General features: G+C 52.1%; 2 protein-coding genes across 4 annotated transcripts in view; one reads left to right on the top strand and one right to left on the bottom strand.

Moving 5' to 3' along the window:
* The first annotated feature begins 707 nt into the window (after positions 1-707).
* Positions 708-4,987, top strand: B3GNT9 (UDP-GlcNAc:betaGal beta-1,3-N-acetylglucosaminyltransferase 9). 2 transcript variants are annotated; one of them, XM_004057792.5, is made up of 2 exons: positions 708-2,231; positions 2,425-4,987. In XM_004057792.5, the coding sequence occupies exon 2, from the start codon at positions 2,610-2,612 to the stop codon at positions 3,816-3,818; it is 1,209 nt and encodes a 402-aa protein (XP_004057840.1). In that variant the 5' UTR covers positions 708-2,231; positions 2,425-2,609; the 3' UTR covers positions 3,819-4,987. The 2 variants fall into 2 exon arrangements, with proteins under 2 accessions (XP_004057840.1, XP_018868138.3); XM_019012593.3 differs by lacking the exon at positions 708-2,231 and having other exon boundaries at positions 2,242-4,987.
* Positions 4,552-20,409, bottom strand: part of PHAF1 (phagophore assembly factor 1) — a 37,325-nt gene continuing 21,467 nt past the window's right edge. For both annotated transcript variants that reach the window (XM_004057793.4, XM_019012595.4), the window contains exons 7-17: positions 20,033-20,127; positions 18,799-18,896; positions 18,597-18,709; positions 12,954-13,087; positions 12,475-12,558; positions 8,699-8,781; positions 8,198-8,241; positions 7,656-7,699; positions 7,447-7,505; positions 6,726-6,798; positions 4,552-6,046 (exon numbers count right to left, since the gene is read on the bottom strand). In XM_004057793.4, the coding sequence (XP_004057841.1) occupies positions 5,960-6,046; positions 6,726-6,798; positions 7,447-7,505; positions 7,656-7,699; positions 8,198-8,241; positions 8,699-8,781; positions 12,475-12,558; positions 12,954-13,087; positions 18,597-18,709; positions 18,799-18,896; positions 20,033-20,127 (914 nt within the window). In that variant the 3' untranslated portion in view covers positions 4,552-5,959. The remainder of the gene's footprint in view (positions 6,047-6,725; positions 6,799-7,446; positions 7,506-7,655; positions 7,700-8,197; positions 8,242-8,698; positions 8,782-12,474; positions 12,559-12,953; positions 13,088-18,596; positions 18,710-18,798; positions 18,897-20,032; positions 20,128-20,409) is intronic.

The raw sequence follows: 20,409 nt of genomic DNA, 5'->3' as shown, positions 1-20,409 counted from the left end.
TAGTTGGGTCTGTAGTTCTGAGTTCAGGATGAGGGTTCAATCTAAAGATTGATGAATAGACAGGTGGGAGTGGGTGGGGTGGCCCCAGGGGATGTCCTGAAGGACACCAACCAGAATGGGAACAGCCAAAGAGGAAGGAGGAAAACCAGGAGATTTGGAAACCAGGGGATTACCCACCCGCTATAATGGAGTGGGTAGTCAAGACCGAGGAGCATCTGTTGGACTCAGTTAAAAGGAGCTTACCAGGCAGGGGTCTTTCTGAGTCATGGTGGAGGCAGCCCCAAGCTTTATCACAGGAGGGAATGGAAGGTGAGGCTGCGGAGAAAGCTGGAGCAGAGGACTCCTGATTACTTTGTGACCAAAAAGAGTAAGGCTCAGGGTGGAGAGTTGGCTTTTTTTTTTTTTTGGACAGAGTCTCACTCTGTTGCCAGGTTGGAGTGCAGTGGCACGATCTCGGCTCATTGCAGCCTTCGTCTCCTGGGTTCAAGTGATTTTCCTGCCTCAGCCTCCCAAGTACCTGGGATTACAGGCACGTGCCACCATACCTGGCTAATTTTTGTATTTTAAATAGAGACAGGGTTTCTCCATGTTGACCAGGCTGGTCTCAAACTCCTGGCCTCAAGTGATCCACCTGCCTTGGCCTCCCAAAGTGTTGGGATTACAGGGGTAAGCCACCACGACTGGCTTTTTTTTTTTTTTTTTTTTTTTTTTGAGACAGTCTCGCTCTGTTGCCCAGGATGGAGTGCAGTGGTGTGTTCTTGGCTCACTGCAACCTCCACCTTCCAGGTTCAAGCAATTCTCCTGCCTCAGCCCTCTAAGTAGCTGGGATTACAGGCGCCCACCCCCATGCCTGGCTAATTTTTGTATTTTTAGTAGAGATGGGGGTTTCACCACGTTGGCCAGGCTGGTCTTGACTTCCTGACCTCAAGTGATCCACTCACCTCAGCCTCCCAAAGTGTTGAGGTTACAGGCGTAAGCCACCACACCCAGCCAGAGAGTTGGCTTTTTAAGATTGAACATTGGTGGGAAGAAGCCGTCAGGAGCAGATATAGCCCTTGGACAGAGGATGGGACTGGGTTCTTAAGAGACCAGTAGAGGCTGTCTATTCCAGGCTCCATCACATGGGCTGGGACCAAGAAAGAGAGAGCTGGCAGCTGAGCTGCGCAAGGACTTAGCTCTCCATTGCAGAGCACCTCTGTCCACCTGCATCCCAGAGCAATCCTTTAGCCAAGGCCTCCGCCAGGAGTCTTCCCAAGCTGTCCCCATCCTTGCCAGCCCTGTCTGACCTGCAGCTGCACAGGCCTGATCATTTCTACCTGCAGTAGGCTATGCTGGGGACCAGGGGACTCAGAACTGCACCTGGCTTGGGCTCAGGTCCATTAGCCCCTGGGGAGACAGGCTGAAGTGCTTGCCTGTGAAATTAAAGCAGACTGGGTTGGCCCCCTGTTCTGTATCCCAGTGGATGGATGAGCGGGGCAAGGACAGATAAAATAATCCTGGACTGAATTTCAGAAGACCTGGGGGCAGAGCGTTCTGGCCTTTGGATACTGGGCAAGTCACTTAACTCCCCGAAGAGCCCCCCAGTGTCCCCATCTGGGCATGAATGAGAGCTGCTGGCACAGTTGCCCTGAGGATTGGGTGGGCTGCCTTGTTTGTCCCGTGCGTGTGTTTACTGGGGGTGGGGAGCATGGCAGAACCAGGAGTAAGAAGACAGCCATGTGTCTCGGGGGCAGCGTATGCACCCTGCCTGATGGAATCTGGGCTGCTGAGGAGAGGCCCGCCCGGGATGGTGGCCAGGTTCATGCGCATTTGGAACCGGCCTGCTCAGGGCTCCTAGCAGCCCAGGCTCCGCCCCACTCCAGAGACGCGGGAGTGGGGAGTGGATAGTTGGGGGAGCTAACCAGGGGAGTTGATGCTTTTTCCCAATCCCCAGAAAGGCGAATTTGGGGTGTGAGCACCCAGACCAGCCCTTCCCAGAGGGACTGACAGTGAGGAGGCTCCCTCTCAGGGATTAGTCCCCACTCTGAGGCCGTAGTGCTCCTGGCGCCGGGGCGGAGCTGAGCTCCAGAAGTCCGGGCGCGCACAGCTGGAGGGTCACGTGGCACGGCACCGGTCCCCCTTCCTGCCAACGCTGCATTTGGCTCGGGCCCGGTCCATGGCGGCCCCTGGGACCCTGCGCTGAGCCCCGGAGGCCAGGGCGTCTGGGGCTGCGCCACTTCCGAGGGCCGAGCGTGAGTGTCGGGACCCCAGAGCCCGACACTGAGGGGATGGCAGGGTGGAAGGGATACGGCCTCAGCGCTAGGGAGGCGGGCGGGGGAGGGGTCGAGGCTCCCAGTCTCCCTGCCCGGCCCTGGGTCGCAGTCCTGGGCCGGAGCTGAGGCCGCGCGGGAGTTGGCTACATGGGTGAACTTCTTGTCCCTTCAGGCTGCCCGTCCCGGCGGTGCGACACGGCCGGGAGGAGGAGAACAACGAACGCAAGGGGCTCAACCGTCCGTCGCTGGAGCCCCCCCGGGGCGTGGCCTCCCGCCCCCTCAGCTGGGGAGGGCGGGGCTCGCTGCCCCCTGCTGCCGACTGCGACCCTTACAGGGCAGGCAGCAGGCCGCGCGGAGATGAGGAGGAGGCTGCGCCTACGCAGGGACGCATTGCTCACGCTGCTCCTTGGCGCCTCCCTGGGCCTCCTACTCTATGCGCAGCGCGACGGCGCGGCCCCGACGACGAGCGCGCCGCGAGGGCGAGGGAGGGCGGCACCGAGGCCCACCCCCAGACCCCGCGCGTTCCAGTTACCCGACGCGGGTGCAGCCCCGCCGGCCTACGAAGGGGACACACCGGCGCCGCCCACGCCTACGGGACCCTTTGACTTCGCCCGCTATTTGCGCGCCAAGGACCAGCGGCGGTTTCCACTGCTCATTAACCAGCCGCACAAGTGCCGCGGCGACGGCGCACCCAGTGGCCGCCCGGACCTGCTTATTGCTGTCAAGTCGGTGGCAGAGGACTTCGAGCGGCGCCAAGCCGTGCGCCAGACGTGGGGCGCGGAAGGTCGCGTGCAGGGGGCGCTGGTGCGCCGCGTGTTCTTGCTGGGCGTGCCCAGGGGCGCAGGCTCGGGCGGGGCCGACGAAGTTGGGGAGGACGCGCGAACCCACTGGCGCGCCCTGCTGCGGGCCGAGAGCCTTGCGTATGCGGACATCCTGCTCTGGGCCTTCGACGACACCTTTTTTAACCTAACGCTCAAGGAGATCCACTTTCTAGCCTGGGCCTCAGCTTTCTGCCCCGACGTGCGCTTCGTTTTTAAGGGCGACGCAGATGTATTCGTGAACGTGGGAAATCTCCTGGAGTTCCTGGCGCCGCGGGATCCGGCGCAAGACCTGCTTGCTGGTGACGTAATTGTGCAGGCGCGGCCCATCCGCAAGCGGGCTAGCAAGTACTACATACCCGAGGCCGTGTACGGCCTGCCCGCCTATCCGGCCTACGCGGGCGGCGGTGGCTTTGTGCTTTCCGGGGCCACGCTGCACCGCCTGGCTGGCGCCTGTGCGCAGGTCGAGCTCTTCCCCATCGACGACGTCTTTCTGGGCATGTGTCTGCAGCGCCTGCGGCTCACGCCCGAGCCTCACCCTGCCTTCCGCACCTTTGGCATCCCCCAGCCTTCAGCCGCGCCGCATTTGAGCACCTTCGACCCCTGCTTTTACCGTGAGCTGGTTGTAGTGCACGGGCTCTCGGCCGCTGACATCTGGCTTATGTGGCGCCTGCTGCACGGGCCGCATGGGCCAGCCTGTGCGCATCCACAGCCTGTCGCTGCAGGCCCCTTCCAATGGGACTCCTAGCTCCCCACTACAGCCGCAAGCTCCTAACTCAGACCCAGGATGGAGCCGGTTTCCCAGATTATTGCCGTGTATGTGGTTCTTCCCTGATCACCAGGTGCCTGTCTCCACAGGATCCCAGGGGATGGATGGGGGTTAAGCTTGGCTCCTGGCGGTCCACCCTGCTGGAACCAGTTGAAACCCGTGTAATGGTGACCCTTTGAGCGAGCCAAGGCTGGGTGGTAGATGACCATCTCTTGTCCAACAGGTCCCAGAGCAGTGGCTATGTCTGGTCCTCCTAGTAGCACAGAGGTGTGTTCTGGTGGGGTGGCAGGGACTTATGGAATCCTACCACTCTGCTGGATTTGGAACCCCTAGGCTGACGCGGATGCATGCAGAGGCTCTCAAGGCCAGGCCCCACAGGGAGCTGGAGGGGCTCCGGCCGCCACAGCCTGAATTCATGAACCTGGCAGGCACTTTGCCACAGCTCATCTGAAAACAGACATTATGCTTCCCACAACCTCTCCTGGGCCCATGTCTGGCTAAGCACCAGGGATGGAGCCACACATAAGGGACAAATGAGTGCACGGTCCTACCTAGTCTTTCCCCACCTCCTGAACTCACACAACAATGCCAGGTGGAGGCTGTATCCCCTCAGAGGAGCCAAGGAATGTCTTCCCCCGAGATGCCACCACTATTAATTTCCCCATATGCTTCAACCACCCCCTTGCTCAAAAAACCAATACCCACACTTACCTTAGTACAAACATCCCAGCAACAGCACATGGCAGGCCATTGCTGAGGGCACAGGTGCTTTATTGGAGAGGGGATGTGGGCAGGGGATAAGGAAGGTTCCCCCATTCCAGGAGGATGGGAACAGTCCTGGCTGCCCCTGACAGTGGGGATATGCAAGGGGCTCTGGCCAGGCCACAGTCCAAATGGGAAGACACCAGTCAGTCACAAAAGTCGGGAGCGCCACACAAACCTGGCTATAAGGCCCAGGAACCATATAGGAGCCTGAGACAGGTCCCCTGCACATTCATCATTAAACTATACAGGATGAGGCTGTACATGAGTTAATTACAAAAGAGTCATATTTACAAAAATCTGTACACACATTTGAAAAACTCACAAAATTGTCATCTATGTATCACAAGTTGCTAGACCAAAATATTAAAAATGGGATAAAATTATACATTTCTCTTCTCAATTCTTTTCAAAAGGATTAATATTTTTAAAGCACATATATGCTACTTTCCATTAGCAAGACCCATGAAGGGACTGAGCAGCCCAGCCTTCCTTGAGCCCCCAGAGGCTTTGAGCCATGAAATGGCCCAGCCAGGGGCCAGTGCCCAGGGTTGGGGCAGACAGCCAGCCCACAGTGCAGAACAGAATGCTGAAACACAACAAAAGTAGGAAGATGTCTTTGGCTAAAACTTTGGCATTAAATAAAAGAGGCAAACAGGATGGAAACATGCAGCCCTGCCAGCCAGGATGGGGCAGAGCAGGGGCACAGGCAATCTTGAAAGCTGACTCCAACAGGGGTGAGAACCAGGCCTGGGCATGTACCTGGATGGTAGAAAGCTGTGTTTCAACCAGTTTGGTGTGCCCAGGCAGGGAGCGCGTGCAAGAAAGGAACAGGGAAGGGCAGGTGGGCCACCCTGGCCACAGCCAGCTCATCAAGTAACTAAAGTGGATGTAGTGCAAATGTCGCAACCAAGTACTATGGACACGCTACCTGCTTGCCTTAAGGGTCATGTGGCAATGTGGAGCCAAAGGCAGGACCTTGTCCTTATCCTGGGTGCCTGTGTCCTCAGTCACAGAAAGAGCCCCAAGTCTTCCCAATGTGCATGGGACAAGGGTTGACCTCTCCTGCCTCCTTGTTAGTTGAGAGCTCCTGGGTCCAGGAATCAAGGCTCAAACTTTGTGCTTCTCTTTGCAGTCTGTGTCCCCTGCTGGCACCAGCAGGCCAAAGATGAACAGAAGAATATCTGGGCCACTCAGCCCATGGCAGAGCACCCAGCCTGAGCCCAACCTCAGAACATCACAACAGCCCTTCAACACTGGCCAGGTGTCCAAGAAAACCCACAGGGTGGTACAGAGGCCCACTAAGCAGGATGTGATGCACAGTTCCACGGGACAGAGGGGCCTGGGTGGTGGTGTCCCTAGGGGAGCTCCGCTGTTCTCAGGTGGCTACCAGGCCTAGGGGGGCCATACAGGGTCACCGAGGCAATGTGGTTGTTCTGCATGACCTGGTGTGAGAAGAGGACAGTGGGTCAAGGGGGAGGGGTAGAGGGATGTAGGCAACCTGGAGGTTGTGTGACATACCTGCACCTAACGGCTGGGTTTCCCGACTCCTCAACCTCCCCTGGTTCATGCTAAAGGCCCCCCTCTGCCTGAGATCTGCCTGTTTCTCAATGGTTACACACAGCCTTTGCCATGGCCACGTGTCCAGTCCTTCTGGAACTGTTAAGTGTCTGCTGGAGATACTGCATCCACAGGGAAAACAAGGGCAGCTTGCTGTTCTCCCAAGTCAGCAGGGCCTCCAGAGCCACTCACTCCCCTACAATGCATTTGTTCACATGCCACTGGAGGGCCCCCAACACCCTCTGCTGGGCCCCACTTGCCCTGTGGTTCCCTTCCCTGCTATAATCGTGTTGTCAGATAGAAACTTGGGATCCGTTACCTCCCATCTTGTTGGATACAGACCACTGCTTCGGCCTCTGTGACCCCAGATTTCTCAACATCATTTCTGAACCTTCATTGTTAAGTGTGGGGAGGCCAGGTATGCAGCAGACACGGTTGCTGAAGAAGGATGAATCTGCCCACTATGGCAGTGATGCCCTCCCCAATTTCCCTCCATCATTCACCTGGCCCTGCCATGACCAGCAACCCCCCAGGCAGTTTATTTCTAGGGCTTCCACAGCTTACCTCAAAGATCATTCGCTGAAGACCAAAGCAGAATGTGGAACCAAATGGGTTGGTGTTGTTTGGGGAGGAAGACCTGAGGCCAGAGAATTCAGAATTAGAGAGGCAGACAGAGGCCACGGCCTTAAAGCAAGGGATCCAGTGTTTTCTGGGGTATGGGATACTGGCCAGTAGTCTCTCATGGCTGTGAGTGTCTGTCTGTTTCCCACACAGGCCTGCAAGATCCTACGGGTAGGGATGGTCTCACTCAACTCAGAATTATACATACAGAGCCCAACAGGACAAAGTTACTGTGGAACTGGACTAGGGTGGTGAGGAGTCAAGAGGGCCCTCTCGAGTGAGAGAATCTCAGGCAGCATGGCAACCAGGAACGGGGCTGTGGACTTCAGCAGGCAGCAGCTCAAAGCTCAAAGGGAAAAAGAGAGCCCAGGCCAGCCAGCCAAGCCCTCCTTCCTTATTGAATAACTAAGGGTGAGAAGGCCCCCATACCTACAGGTAGGGTTGGGAGAGGGGAGCTACCCCTGGGGACATTCTCTCTATCAAAGATGAACACACAGAACAGTTGACTCAGTCCTAATGTGCAGAGTGGGGCAGGAAGTATGCTTGTGGCAATATCAGAAACTTCTGTAATTTTTAAGCAACATCCACTGTGCCAGGCTTCCCTGGGCTTTCTGGGCTCTGAGGAGTCAGGTGGGGTGGCCGGGGACATCAAACTCCCACTCACCTGTGCAGGACAACAGGCTTCTCCACAGGGTGGCCCAGGAGCTCCTGGATGTTGTCCCACTGCAAGAGGGATAGAGGGGAGCAGGGGTTAGCAGGGACATGAACATGCCTGTGACCAATGGCTGGCCTAGAGGACACAGCCCCATACTGCCTGCAGGCTCATGTCCACCTCATTCTCAGGCTGTGCCAGGTAGGAAGATAGGTGCTCACCTTGCTGTAGGTCGTGCATGTTTCTGTTTGACCATCTGCGTTTTCTGAAAAGAGAAGACAGTGGGGCAGATTTGTAGCTGGCCCAGCCTACCTGTGGCCCCAGCCCTAGGTAGGAACCAGACCTGGTGTCCCTTTGCACTGGGGTTGGAGTACATGGGGAGGATTAACAGGCTGTTTTGGAGTTCCAGGGTGGAAGAGGATGGAGGGGTGAAGGGAGGTCAGTCAGGTGTGAGCTACAACAATTGGCAGTGGGTGGCAGGCAACAAGGATGGGCTGGGGCCCCCTAGATGATCATCTGTAGATAAGAAACTCTTCCCTCCAGAGGCCGGCAATCCCACAGTCATAGGAAAAGGCCTCAAGGGCCTCTAGGAGACTCAGACCAAGAACACTGCAGCCCCCAGAACAATGAGCCCACCCCAGAGGAACTGAGGCCATGGGCAGAGGCTCCACACATCCAACCACTGCTTCGATCTTTCTCCCTTTTCATAGTGGAAAACAGACTCTAAAACCCCTCCCTTACCCTGAGAGCTTTCACTACTCACCTTTCTTTATGGCTAGTGGGATCTTGAACTCACAGCGATGATAACTAGAGAGAAGGCAGATGGGTAAAGGCTGGGCCTCCTAGAAGGCCTGGCCACTCCCATATTCCAACCCCACACCCCAGGAGAAACAGAACCAAACACACCTGCCCAAAGCCCTGGCTCTGAGTGCCTGACAGTGTTCACTGGGGGAGGCCAGATTTAGGCACGGAAGTCGAACAGAAAAGATCTTGGCTGTGGGTTCTGGAGAGCCTATTACCTTGGATAAGACATCAAGCTTTCTGAACTTATTTCCCTATTTGTAAAATGGGTTCAAACAGAGAGATGTAAGGCATTGAACCCTGTGCCAGGAACACAGCAAGCACTCAGGAAATTCACTTCCCATGAAACAGCAAGAATTCAGGTGTAGATAAATTAGTGAACACCCAAAGCCAAAAGCTCTTTCCTGGGGTTTTCAGCCCAAAACTCACTTCACAGAGGGGAGGAACAGACAGGTGTACTCACATGTTGAAATTATAATGCCCAGGGTAATTGGTGTGTAGAACAAACTTCTTCACTTTGTGTGTATTCGCATCAAAGAGGATGTCCTGGGATAGAAAACAAGGGTACTCAAGGAGGGAATGTTACTGAGGCAGGGCAGAGGCCTTTCCAAAGGCATGTCCAACTTGGGACATCCATTGCACACCACAGCAAGAATGCCTGCAGGCATCACCTTTCTTCCAGACAACAGTCCAGGGGACAGGCCAAGCAGCTTTTAGACATTTTCTTTCTTTTTTCTTTTTTGAGATGGAGTCTCACTCTGTCACGGAGGCTGGAGTGCAGTGGCACTGTGTCAGCTCACTGTAACCTCCGTCTCCTGGGTTCAAGCAATTCTCCTGCCTCAGCCTCCCGCGTAGCTGGGATTACAGGCGCCCACCACCACGCCTGGCTTTTTTTTTAAATTTATTTTTATTTTTAGTAGAGACGGGGTTTCACCATGTTGGCCAGCCTGGTCTCAAACTCCTGACCTCAGGTGATCCGCCCACCTCGGCCTCCCAAAGTGCTGGCATTACAGGTGTGAGCCACCGTGCCTGGCCCCATACCTTATCTTTTCTGTCATGTGTGTTACCTCTCAACACACTGTACTATCCATTTTAGCTCTTTGTCCTGCTAAGTGGCTTTCTTCCCTCTGAATATAAGCTCCGTGAGGGCAGGGTTGTCCGTCTGTGTTCTTCACTGCTGTATCCCCAACTCCTAGAGTAGTGCCTGGCACACAGTAGGTACTCAATAAAGATTTACTGAATAAAGGTGCTTTACAAACTTTCAAGGCAGGTTCCTCTTTACAGATGAAGAAACCAAGGCCCCAGGAGGTACAGTAAGTCACCTGGCATGGTGCCCAGATGGTAAGCAGCAGAGCCAAGAGAATCCGAGGATGCAGACTCAGGACTTTGGGAGGCCAAGGCAGGATTCCTTGAGTTGAGAATACAGGTGCACACCACCACGCCCGGCTAATTTTTGTAATTTTAGTGGAGATGGGGGTTTCACCATATTGGTCAGGTTGGTCTCGAACTCCTGACCTCAGGTGATCCACCCACCTTGGCCTCCCACAGTGCTGGGATTACAGGCGTGAGCCACCATGCTGGCCAAGTCACCTGGTTCTTGAGGGGCTCAAGGCCACTTGACTATTCTGAATTCCACAATCCATCAGACCCTCCTGGCTTCCATTACACCCTCTGTGGGAGTCAGCAACCCCAGGAACTGAAGTTCCAGCCTGACCTCTCTCTAGGACTTGGACCTGGATTTGATGCCACCCAGTGAACACTTCCCTCCTATCCCCTACCCTTCCCAGCTTCATATCCATCCAGCTGCTTGGGCCCGTGACCTCAGGGTAACCTCTGACTCTACCCCTGTACCCACAGCCAACTAAGTCCTACTGAGGCCAGTCCATTCTCTCCATCTTCCCTGTCACCTATTGATGGCAGCAATGGCCCATCTGGAGTGGCCGCTGCGAGGATGCCGACTGGAGCAGAGGAAGTGTGGCCGAAACCTCTGTTTTCCCACAGAACTATGCAGAGCCTATGGGAACTGGGAACAGGTGAGAGCCCTGGCCTCTACTAAGTTGGCAGGGCAGGAGCCCATGCTCCTGGGTGTAGCTGCAGCCTCCCAGCTGCAGCTCCAGACCCTGGCATCCCTGCACTCTCAGGGGCCCAGAAGGCCCCTTGCCCTGGCAGGCTTGAAAGTGCCTGCTCCCACTACCTAGCCTCTCCCCACTCCCGGTGCCTGCTCTGGGGAGGGGCAAAGTTGTGGCTGAGCCCAGGCGCTGTCACGACCTGGTTGGGAGTGCACGCACTCAGGGCAGCACTGACACACTAGCCCCCTGCCGCCTCGGCATGAACAGGATGGGCACCATGGATGGCATGCTGATGGTGGTAGGAAGCAAAAGGGCTCCTGGGCAGAAAGGGCTGGGTCCGAGGTGAAACCCCACCTTCAAGCCTGGGATGGCCTGAGGCCTGGGGGCCGGGCTGCCAGCTCTGGGTAGTCTATGGGTGGAGTGAGAATTTATGGTGCTTTTTCCGGGCCTGCTCATGGACCAATCAGCATGCACTTCCTCCCTTCTGAGCCCATAAAAACCCCAGATTCAGCCAGACTTGGATAGATGTCAATACTACCAACTGTGGGAAGGAGCTACCCACTTCAGGACTCCTTGACTCCTCAGGATGACCTGCCTACAGAAAGCTACCCACTATGGGTCTTCTCTCTGCTGAGAGCTGGACACTCGTCAGGATGACCTGCCTGCAGAAAGAGCTACCCACCATGGGTCTCCTCTGAACTGTTCTGTTGCTCAATAAAGCTCCTCTCCTTTTTGCTCACCCTCCAGCTGTCTGCATACCTCATTCTTCCTGGCCGCAGGACAAGAACTCGGGACCCACCGAATGGTGGGATTGAAAGAGGTGTAACACAAATAAGGCTGAAATGCCCTGCCCCGCTTTCCACATTGTGGGTGACAAGGAGAGAAGAGCTGCAGCCCTTCAGGAAGCCCAGACCTAGGAGCTCGCCGAGCCAGAGCTGTGACACCCTCTTTGGGGCTCTGTGGTTCTTGGTGTCTCCAAGCTTCCGGGCGCCACCGCATTCTCCTTGTCCAGACATGGGTGCCCGCAATGGAAGCCGCTTGTGGTACATGTGATCTAGCCTCACCCTTACATGGAGCTGGTGCTTATGCTGGCGCCTGGAGCTGCCTGCCCCACCACAGCAGTCAGCATGCCTGGCTGGGCACAGTGGCCGGATGCCACATTCACTCGCTCACACACCCCTTGCCACTCCATGCCTGGCTTGCCCTCGGCAGGCATGGGATCCAGGCTGGTAGCATGAGCTAAGCACAGCCTGCCAGACTGAGTGAGCAGAATGAGCCCAGCGGGACCAAGCAAAAATTGGGGCAAAGGCGCCACCGGCCAAAGTAGTTTCCGGCTGGAAAAGCGACACCCTAAGTTTCTTGAGATACTATCATCACTGGCCCTTGAACCAGAGGTCCAGCTGCAACAGCACTGTTCCCTCCTGCCACCATCCTACTCTCAGGAGTTCGTGACCCGACAGCAGCTCCCCTACTACTCTTGGCTCCTGTGTTTGGTCTTTCCCACTTAGGCAGACTCAGTCTCTCCTCACTCCCTCTGTGAAATCTACTGTTTGCTACCTCAGGACCTCAGACCATAGAAGGCTCAAAGGTTACAAGACCCATGGTCCAGGCCAGCCCTGCCCTCTTGAGATGTTTCCTGCTGAAACACTGTTTATACAATAATTTCTCATGTATGCAACTCACCCACCAGCTGGACTGTCTGCACTGGCCAGCTACCAGCTATATCCAGCTCCCTGGGTCCACAGCACAGGGATACAGCAATGCCTCTGGGGTGGTCCTCTAAAAATACACAAGCACACCCCACTGTCTCCAATCCTTTTCAGTCTCCATTTTGTGACTCAAGAAGAGGGTCCTATGCTTTACAAAAGGGCAGTTCTCCAAACAGCTTAATCTGAATGATTTCCAAGGCCTCCATCTGTGGAACATGTTTCCCTCAGAAAAGAAGTCAACAGGTACCAGGGAACCTAGTGTTCCTGAGCAATCCTGGTTGCAGGAAAGGTCTACTTTGGAGTACCAGAGCCTATGCAAAACAACCCTGGGCAAAGCCAGCTGGGGCTAGGTTCCCCAATGTCCAGGCATGGTTCCAGCTGCATGTGGACACACAGATCTGCAAAGATGCACTGCCCACCCCAATAGAAATGAAGGGCTTCTCTGAGGAATCACAACTTACCACTCCAAGAGTGAAGTAGTTAAAAAAGTAGTCATTACACTTCGATGGAACTTGTTTATGAGGGGAAGGAGAATGAATTTTCATCTGTAGGGAAAAAATAACCATAAATTAAAATCCATCCCTCTAATATAGTTCCGGATTAACTGAAAGTCTACAAATTGTGTTCCATGTGTAACATTAAGCTGCGGAACAAGCAAGAGTGTGGGCAGTCTCAGCTGCTGGTGCTGACCAATCTAGGAGGAGATGGGGCCAGCTGTCGTTGACTAGGGACTGTCTTGGTCTCTAAGGAAAGGTAGGCACTATGGAGAGGGACAGAGTCAGGGTAATTGGACTACAGGGGTTAGAAAACAGTTTTCAATTTACTTTACCATTAGCTTTACTTAGAACAAGTTCTATGGGAAAATAGCAAACAGTTTATACTCAATATTAAATTAGTGTTGATTAAAAAAAAGAAGGAGACTGCAACATAATTCCCCTACCTTGTCTTCTGATTTATAGAAGATTTTGTGTGGAGAGCCAAGCATGCTAAGAACATCTTGGCAGGAATCACCAAAATACACTGAACGTTCAAATACCCGCATCTTGGCATCTGCTAATAGGCCAGGTCCACAACCTGCAAAAAACAAGACAGAGAGGTTGTCAGGTTATGGTTAGGACCAGAGACCCTCTCTGGGGGCCCCAGAGAAGCTACTGGCTGTATGCTACATTATTAGGTCTGGCAAGGGGCAAGACTGCATGCAATCAGAAACATCAGGTCACCAGGGCTTAAGACTTTACAAGAGATCACTATTCAAAATAATGCCAGGGACTTATTCAATCCCCCACATGTGACATGAAGCTCCGGATACTTCATTCACTTATTCATTCACTACTTTATTGCCTACCATGGGCTAGGACATTGTGCTAGATGTTGAAGAAACAAAAGTGAACAAAAGCAGTGCAGTTTCTGGCCAGACGTGGTGGCTCACGCCTATAATCCCAGCACTTTGGAAGGCCAAGGCGGATGGGTTGTTTGAGCTCAGAGTTTGACACCAGCCTGGGCAACATGGTGATACTCCGTCTCTACAAAAACATACAAAAATTAGCTGGGCATGGTGGTGGGTGTCTGTAGTCCCAGCTACTTGGAAGGGTGAGGTGGGAGGATCACTTGAGCCCAGGAGGCAGAGGTTGCAGTGAGCCAAGATCACACCACTGCACTCTAGCCTGGGTGACAGACTGAGACAGTCTCAAAAAAAAAAAAAAAAAAAAAAAAAAAAGGCAGTGCTGTTTTTTCTCCATAAGCTCCATCACTGGAGCTTATGTGTGCTGGAGAAGACCTTAATCAGATCATCACACAACTATGGTAAGATGCAAGGATTTATGTTAAGAGGTACTTCTTGGCCGGGTGTGGTGGCTCTTGCCTATGATCCCAGCACTTTGGGAGGCCAAGCGGGGTGAACTGCTTGAGCTCAGGTGTTCAAGACCAGCCTGGGCAACATGGTGAAACCCTGGCTCTACAAAATATAATATAAAAATTAGCCAGGCGTGGTGGCACACTCCTGCAGTCCTAGCTACTTGGGAGGCTAAGGTGGGAGGATCACTTGAGCCCAGGAGGCAGAGACTGCAGTGAGCTAAGATCACACCACTGCATTCCAGCCTGGGTGACAGAGTGAGACACTGTCTTAAAAAAAAACTACAAAAGTACTCTTAATGGTAACCCCTAACCAGAGACACTGAACCTGTAAAACCACTCTATCAACAAGTAGAGTGAAGCATGCATTACCTGACTCCCTAATTCTACACAAACACCTGACAGAGCCCTCCAACCCAGACAAGAGCCATTATCACTCAAAAGGGACAAACCAGCTAAGTGGAGGAATAAAAGACCTTCTGATTTGCCAAAAGTTTATTCTTTGGGAAGAATCTTTAAGCTCTGACTTTTTCTAATAAAACATTTCAGAAATGATTACAGTTAATGACACACACACACACAAATGTAGAAGTGGTTGTGGCATAGTAATAGATACACCAACAGTAAAAATTTCCCCATTTTGTGGAGGGGGAGACAAGGTTTTTGCTCCCACCACCCAGCAAAAAAAAAAAGGAAGCCAAGAATCTGAGAAGGATTGTAATTCTTGGTGCCATGATAATCACTGACACCATCTTACTCAGCACAAGGCTTTACAGTTGTCAAAGTTCTCTCATGTGTAACAATCCATTTTTTATATGCAGAAGCTTCAGAGAACCCAAATCTGAAATAACTAGGTACTGAGTTCAACTAACCCAAGAATCTCTATTGTCAGCAAGTATACACTGAGGGGCAAATAAAGGCTTAGGCAAGCCTTGGGTGACCTATAGAACCCACCAAAAGTCCTGTCAAGCTGGACTCTGGGCCCAAAGTATCCAGTGGCCTAACACATTTCTTCAGGCACCAGATACGTGTGGATGTCAGATGGGGGCTGCAAGGAAGGCACCCTTCAAAGGTGAGTCTTCTGTCTCCTTCTGCTTGAAGTATATCCAGGTATAATTACTAAGAGTTTCAGCTACTTTTTAGATTGTGATTCCCCAAAGTGTATCTTTCTACAAATTATTGTGGAGACCCAGATGGCTGAACTGACTCCCTGCATTAAAAGCATCACTGCAGCCATATTCCATAAGGAAGGATATGAGAAATGAGTGGGTTGAGAAACTTGTGCTTGCCACAGGAAACTCTCAGTGAAGACGATAACCCTTCGAGGCCCTGACTTAACAAATCATTTGCCCTGCTGACAGTGTAAGCAGTGAGCAGTGTGACTGCTGGGAATGTGCTGTACAAGGTGGCAGACATAATTGGCTGAGAGCCCACCCTCGACAGGCTCCTCCTGCTGTCGCCTGGGATGATTAATGACCCTGATCCTTGACCACCCTGCTGCTTCAAGCAGTGATCCTCTTGGGAAAAAACCACACTAAATCACTTGACTTTGCTGCCACATCTCAATTCTCTCAAAAACTATAGCTCAGGCTGGGTGCGGTGGTTCACACCTGTAATCCCAGCACTTTGGGAGGTTGAGGCAGGCGGATCACTTGACGTCAGGAGTTTGAGACCAGCCTGGTCAATATGGTGAAACCCCATCTCTACTAAAAATACAGAAATTAGCCTGGCGTGGTGGCACACGTCTGTAATCCCAGATACTTGGGAGGCTGAGGCATTAGAATCGCTTTAACCCAGGAGGCAGAGGTTGCAGTGAGCTGAGATCACACCACTGCACTCTAGCCTGGGCAACACAGCAAGACTCTGTCAAAAAACAACAACAACAACAAAAAACCCCAAAACCATAGCTCAAGCGTGACACTCCTTTAAGTGGTTGTTCTGTCTTGGCTAGAAAATCACATTTTAAGAAATTCGTAACGTGAAGGTTGTGAACTGTCTGTCTAACTGTTCACAGAAGTGGGCTCAGAGTTCATATACCAGATTCTTTTTTTTTTTTTTTTTTGAGAAGGAGTCTTGCTCTGTCGCTCAGGCTGGAGCGCAGTGGCGCTATCTCGGCTCACTGCAAGCTCCGCCTCCTGGGTTCACGCGATTCTCCTGCCTCAGCCTCCCGAGTAGCTGGAACTACAGGCGCCCGCCACCATGCCTTGCTAATTTTTTCTATTTTTTAGTAGAGATGGGGTTTCACCGTGTTAGTCAGGATGGTCTCAATCTCCTGACCTCGTGATCCGCCCGCCTCGGCCTCCCAAAGTGCTGGGATTATAGGCGTGAGCCACTGTGTCCAGCCTATATACCAGATTCTTAATAATTAAGAACCATTTGGGAGGCTGAGGTGGGAGGACCGCTTAAGGCTAGGAGTTTGAGACCAGCCTGGGCAACATAGGGAGACCAGGTGTCTACAAAAAAATAGAATTAGCTGGGTGTGGTGGTGTGCACCTGTAGTCCCAGTTTCTTCAGAGGCTGAGGCAGAAGGATTCCTTGTGCCCAGGAGTTCAAGGCTGCACTTAGCTATGATGGTGCCACTGCATTCCAGCCTGAGTGACAGAGGGAGACCATGTCTCAAAGAAAGAAAAAAGAAGCAAAAAAAAAAAAAAGAAGAAGAAGAATCAATGCCTCAGAGACTGATGCAGGAACCCAATTTATGAATAAATGCTGGTTAGGCAATGAGCTCCACGAAGGTTCTCAGCTCTCTTTATGGGAACAAACTCCACGCTGAAGCTCCCAGTCCCGTTAAGCACGATCCACAACCCAAAGCAGCTGAAGTTGGCCAGGCATGGGAATGTCACAAAATGAGGTATGGATCCTGGAGGGACCAGCTACTGAAGGTGGCACTCTTTTTTTTTTTTTCTGTGAGAAGGAGTTTTGCTCTTGTTGCCCAGGCTCCAGTGCAATGGCGCTATCTCAGCTCACTGCAACCTCCGCCTCCTGAGTTCAAGCAATTCTCCTGTCTCAGCCTCCTGAGTAGCTGGGAGTACAGGCGTGCTTTACCACGCCCAGCTAATTTTTGTATTTTTAGCAGAGATGGGGTTTCATCATATTGGTCAGGCTGGTCTTGAACTCCTGACCTCAGGTAATCCACCCGCTTTGGCCTCCCAAAGTGCTGGGATTACAGGCATGAGCCACTGCACCCGGCCAACTATTTCTTTTTGTTGTTGTTGTTCATGGTTGGCAAAACTCTGGCCAAGGTGTGGCCAAACCACAATTCAACAAGTCCCGTCTGCTTGCCTACGTTGAGAACTTGGCATTAAGGGTAGAAAAAGGGGAGCCAGGCATGGTGGTGCGTGCCTGTAGCCTAGTCAGGAGGTTAAGGCAGGATTGCTTGAGCCCAGGAGTTCAAGGCCACAGTATTCCAATGCACACCGGCCTGGATAATATAGGGAGAAAAGCTGGGTGTAGCGGCTTGCACCTGTAATACCAGCACTTTGGAAAGCCAAGGAGGGAGGATCGATTGAGCCCAGGAGTTCAAGATCATTCTGGGTAACACAGCAAGACCCATCTCCACATACACAAAAATTAACTGGGCATGGTAGCACATGCCTGTGGTCCTAGCTACTTGGGAGGCTTAGGTGAGATCACTTGAGCCCAGGAGTTTTGAGGCTGCAGTGAGCTATGATTGCACCACTGCACTACAGCCTGGATGACAGAATGAGGCCATCTCTTACAAAACAAAACAAAACAAAAAAAGGTAGAAAAAAGGGGAGAGCTGGCCAGGTGCGGTGGCTCACGCCTGTAATCCCAGCACTTTGGGAGGCCGAGGTGGGCGGATCATGAGGTCAGGAGTTCCAGACCAGCCTGAACAACATGGTGAAACCCTGTCTCTACTAAAAATACAAAAATTAGCCGGGTGTGCTAATGCGTGCCTGTAATCCCAGCTACTTGGGAGGCTGAGGCAGGAGAATCACTTGAACCTGGGAGGCAGAGGATGTAGTAAGCTGAGATCGTGCCACTGCACTCCAGCCTCAGCGACAGAGTAAGACTCTGTCTCAAAAAAAAGAAAAAGAAAAAAGGGGAGAGCAGTAGCACTGCAACCCACAGGATGCATCTCCAGGAAACACTTGGGAACTGTCACAAAGCTATATAAGCACACAGCAGGCCTATGTGCATGCTTAGAGAAGCAGTGCTGTTGCTTATTAAGATTTGCTAATTATAAGACTATGTCCAGTCCCTTGACAAAACTAAACAAAAGCTTTAACCATAAACATCTGCATCATTTGTCTTCTACCAACTATGTGGCAATGGACTGAATGCTTTTGTTCCCCTAAAATTCATATATTGAAATCCTAACCACCAAGGTGATGGTATTAGAAGGTCAGGGCTTTGGGAGGTGATTACATTATGGAAGCAGAGACCTCAGGATTGAGATCAGTGCCATTAAAAAACAGACTCCAGGGAGTTAACTAGCCCCTTGCACCATATGAGGATACGGGGAGAAGTCTCTTCTATGAACTAGACTGCAGGTGCATCCAGATACTGAATCTGCCAGTGCCTTGATCTTGGACTTCCCAGCCTCCAGAACTGCAAGAAATAAATTTTTGTTGTTTAGCAGCCACTCAGTTTATGGTATTTTATTATAGCAGCCTGAATGGACTAAGACACACCCTAAGCACGTGGGATTTTAGACTGTCTCAACATGGGTATAATGCGGAATGTACCAACCTCAAAGCCAGTCACTGACCTGCAGCAAGTAGGCGAAGTCGTAAACCTGCAGGTCCAGTTCCATCTCGAAGAACATCTACACTCTCAGCATAGACATTGCCCAGGAAACAGCTCAGAGGCATCATGGGAGCCCTGGGGACAGACACAGAATGAGCAGAGGCTTGGTTCTTTCTCCCAGGCAGCCCAGGCCTTAGCATGAAACTCGTGCTCCTTATACTTACTTGGTATCCTGCAGGCTGTTGCCACTGTAGATGTACATTCGTTTTACAGTTGCTCCATGGGGTATCTGGAGAGAAGCCAGGCCATGGGCAAAATTGGGCTGCAAACAAAGGTCAAGAGTTTTACTTAGGGCACTACAGGTCATGGGACTCAGGCTCTGGTCTTCCCTGTCACTCATGGTCTTCAAGAGCTGCTCAGGTCAAAGGGTCAAAGTGCACCCTTAATCCTGGCTCTCTGGCTCTGGGTCAGTAAACTCCCCAAAACCCCGTAAGTCCACCTTTAATTCTGTTTGGTTTTCCTTTTCTTTTCTTTTTTTCTTTTTTTTTTTTTTGAGACGGAGTCTCACTCTGTCACCCAGGCTGGAGTACAGTGGCATGATCTCAGCTCACTGCAAGCTCCGCCTCCCGGGTTCACGCCATTCTCCTGCCTCAGCCTCCCAAGTAGCTGGGACTACAGGCACCCGCCACCACACCCAGCTAAATTTTTTGTATTTTTAGTAGAGACGGGGTTTCACCATGTTAGCCAGGATGGTCTCAATCTCCTGACCTCATGATCCGCCCGCCTCGGCCTCCCAAAGTGCTGGGATTACAAGTGTGAGCCACTGCGCCCAGCCTGTTTTTTTTTTTTTTTTTTTTTTTTTTTTTTAAATATTTTTGGTAGAGACAGGGTTTCACCATGTTGGCCAACGTGGTCTCGAACTCCTGACCTCAAGTCATCCGCCCGCCGTGGCCTCCCAAAGTGCTGGGATTAGAAGCATGAGCCACCATGCCCAGTCAGTTTTCCTTTTCTTCATAGGGGAAAATGCAGAAATGCTTCCTTAATTAAAATAAGCCTTATGAAAGCTTATCATTTTCACAGCCCCAAGGATGAATGAAATGTTTGCAAAAACAAAGGTAACTGAGAATCCAAAGGATGAAATCTCCAAATTCTAGGCCACCAGGAAAACTGTTGATTAGGAGCTTGAAAATAAGGAATGAATGAACTTATCTCTGAAAAGTGAGCCTGACCTCACTCCATTGTGGGAAGTATCCTCTTCCTTGGAATGCCAGCCTGAGCATTGTTCTTCCTCTGTCAACCCATCCACTCTACCACTTTACCCCGTAGAGCTCAAATACATGGAAACCAAAGAAAGTCTGCCTATCTAATACCCACTCCTCTATTCCCATCCCATGACACCATCTGCTGAGCCATACCACAGACACATACAACAAACACCAGGGGACAGGAAGGGCTAACCTCATACTTTGGAGCCTCAGTCCATGAGTCTAACTGAAAAGAGAAAGACAGTCCTCTGAAGTTGAGATGGAAGAGCTGCTCAGCGGAGTTGTACACTGTTGGGGGTGGGGGAGAAGAAAATAACATGGTTGACTGGCATCTGAAATGGCTAACATAAACCAGCCTGGCAGGGAGTAATGACTGACAACACCTTCCCTGTGGCTTGTTTCTAAACTGGCCTACTAGGTTGAAAACAAGGGGGAGGATGTTTACTTCACACTCAAGTACCAACCCCACAATCCTATGGGAGCCTGACTCCAGGAAGTGGGGTGGGATGGCACTACTGGGCAGGTTTATTGCTATGAACTGCCACTGATGACCAGAGGAATCAGATGGAC

The sequence above is a fragment of the Gorilla gorilla genome, chromosome 18 (assembly GCF_029281585.2).
Source record: "Gorilla gorilla gorilla isolate KB3781 chromosome 18, NHGRI_mGorGor1-v2.1_pri, whole genome shotgun sequence".
Lineage (NCBI taxonomy): Eukaryota > Metazoa > Chordata > Mammalia > Primates > Hominidae > Gorilla > Gorilla gorilla.
Note: the sequence above shows the minus strand (reverse complement) of the source record. Positions and strands in the feature narration are given on the sequence as shown.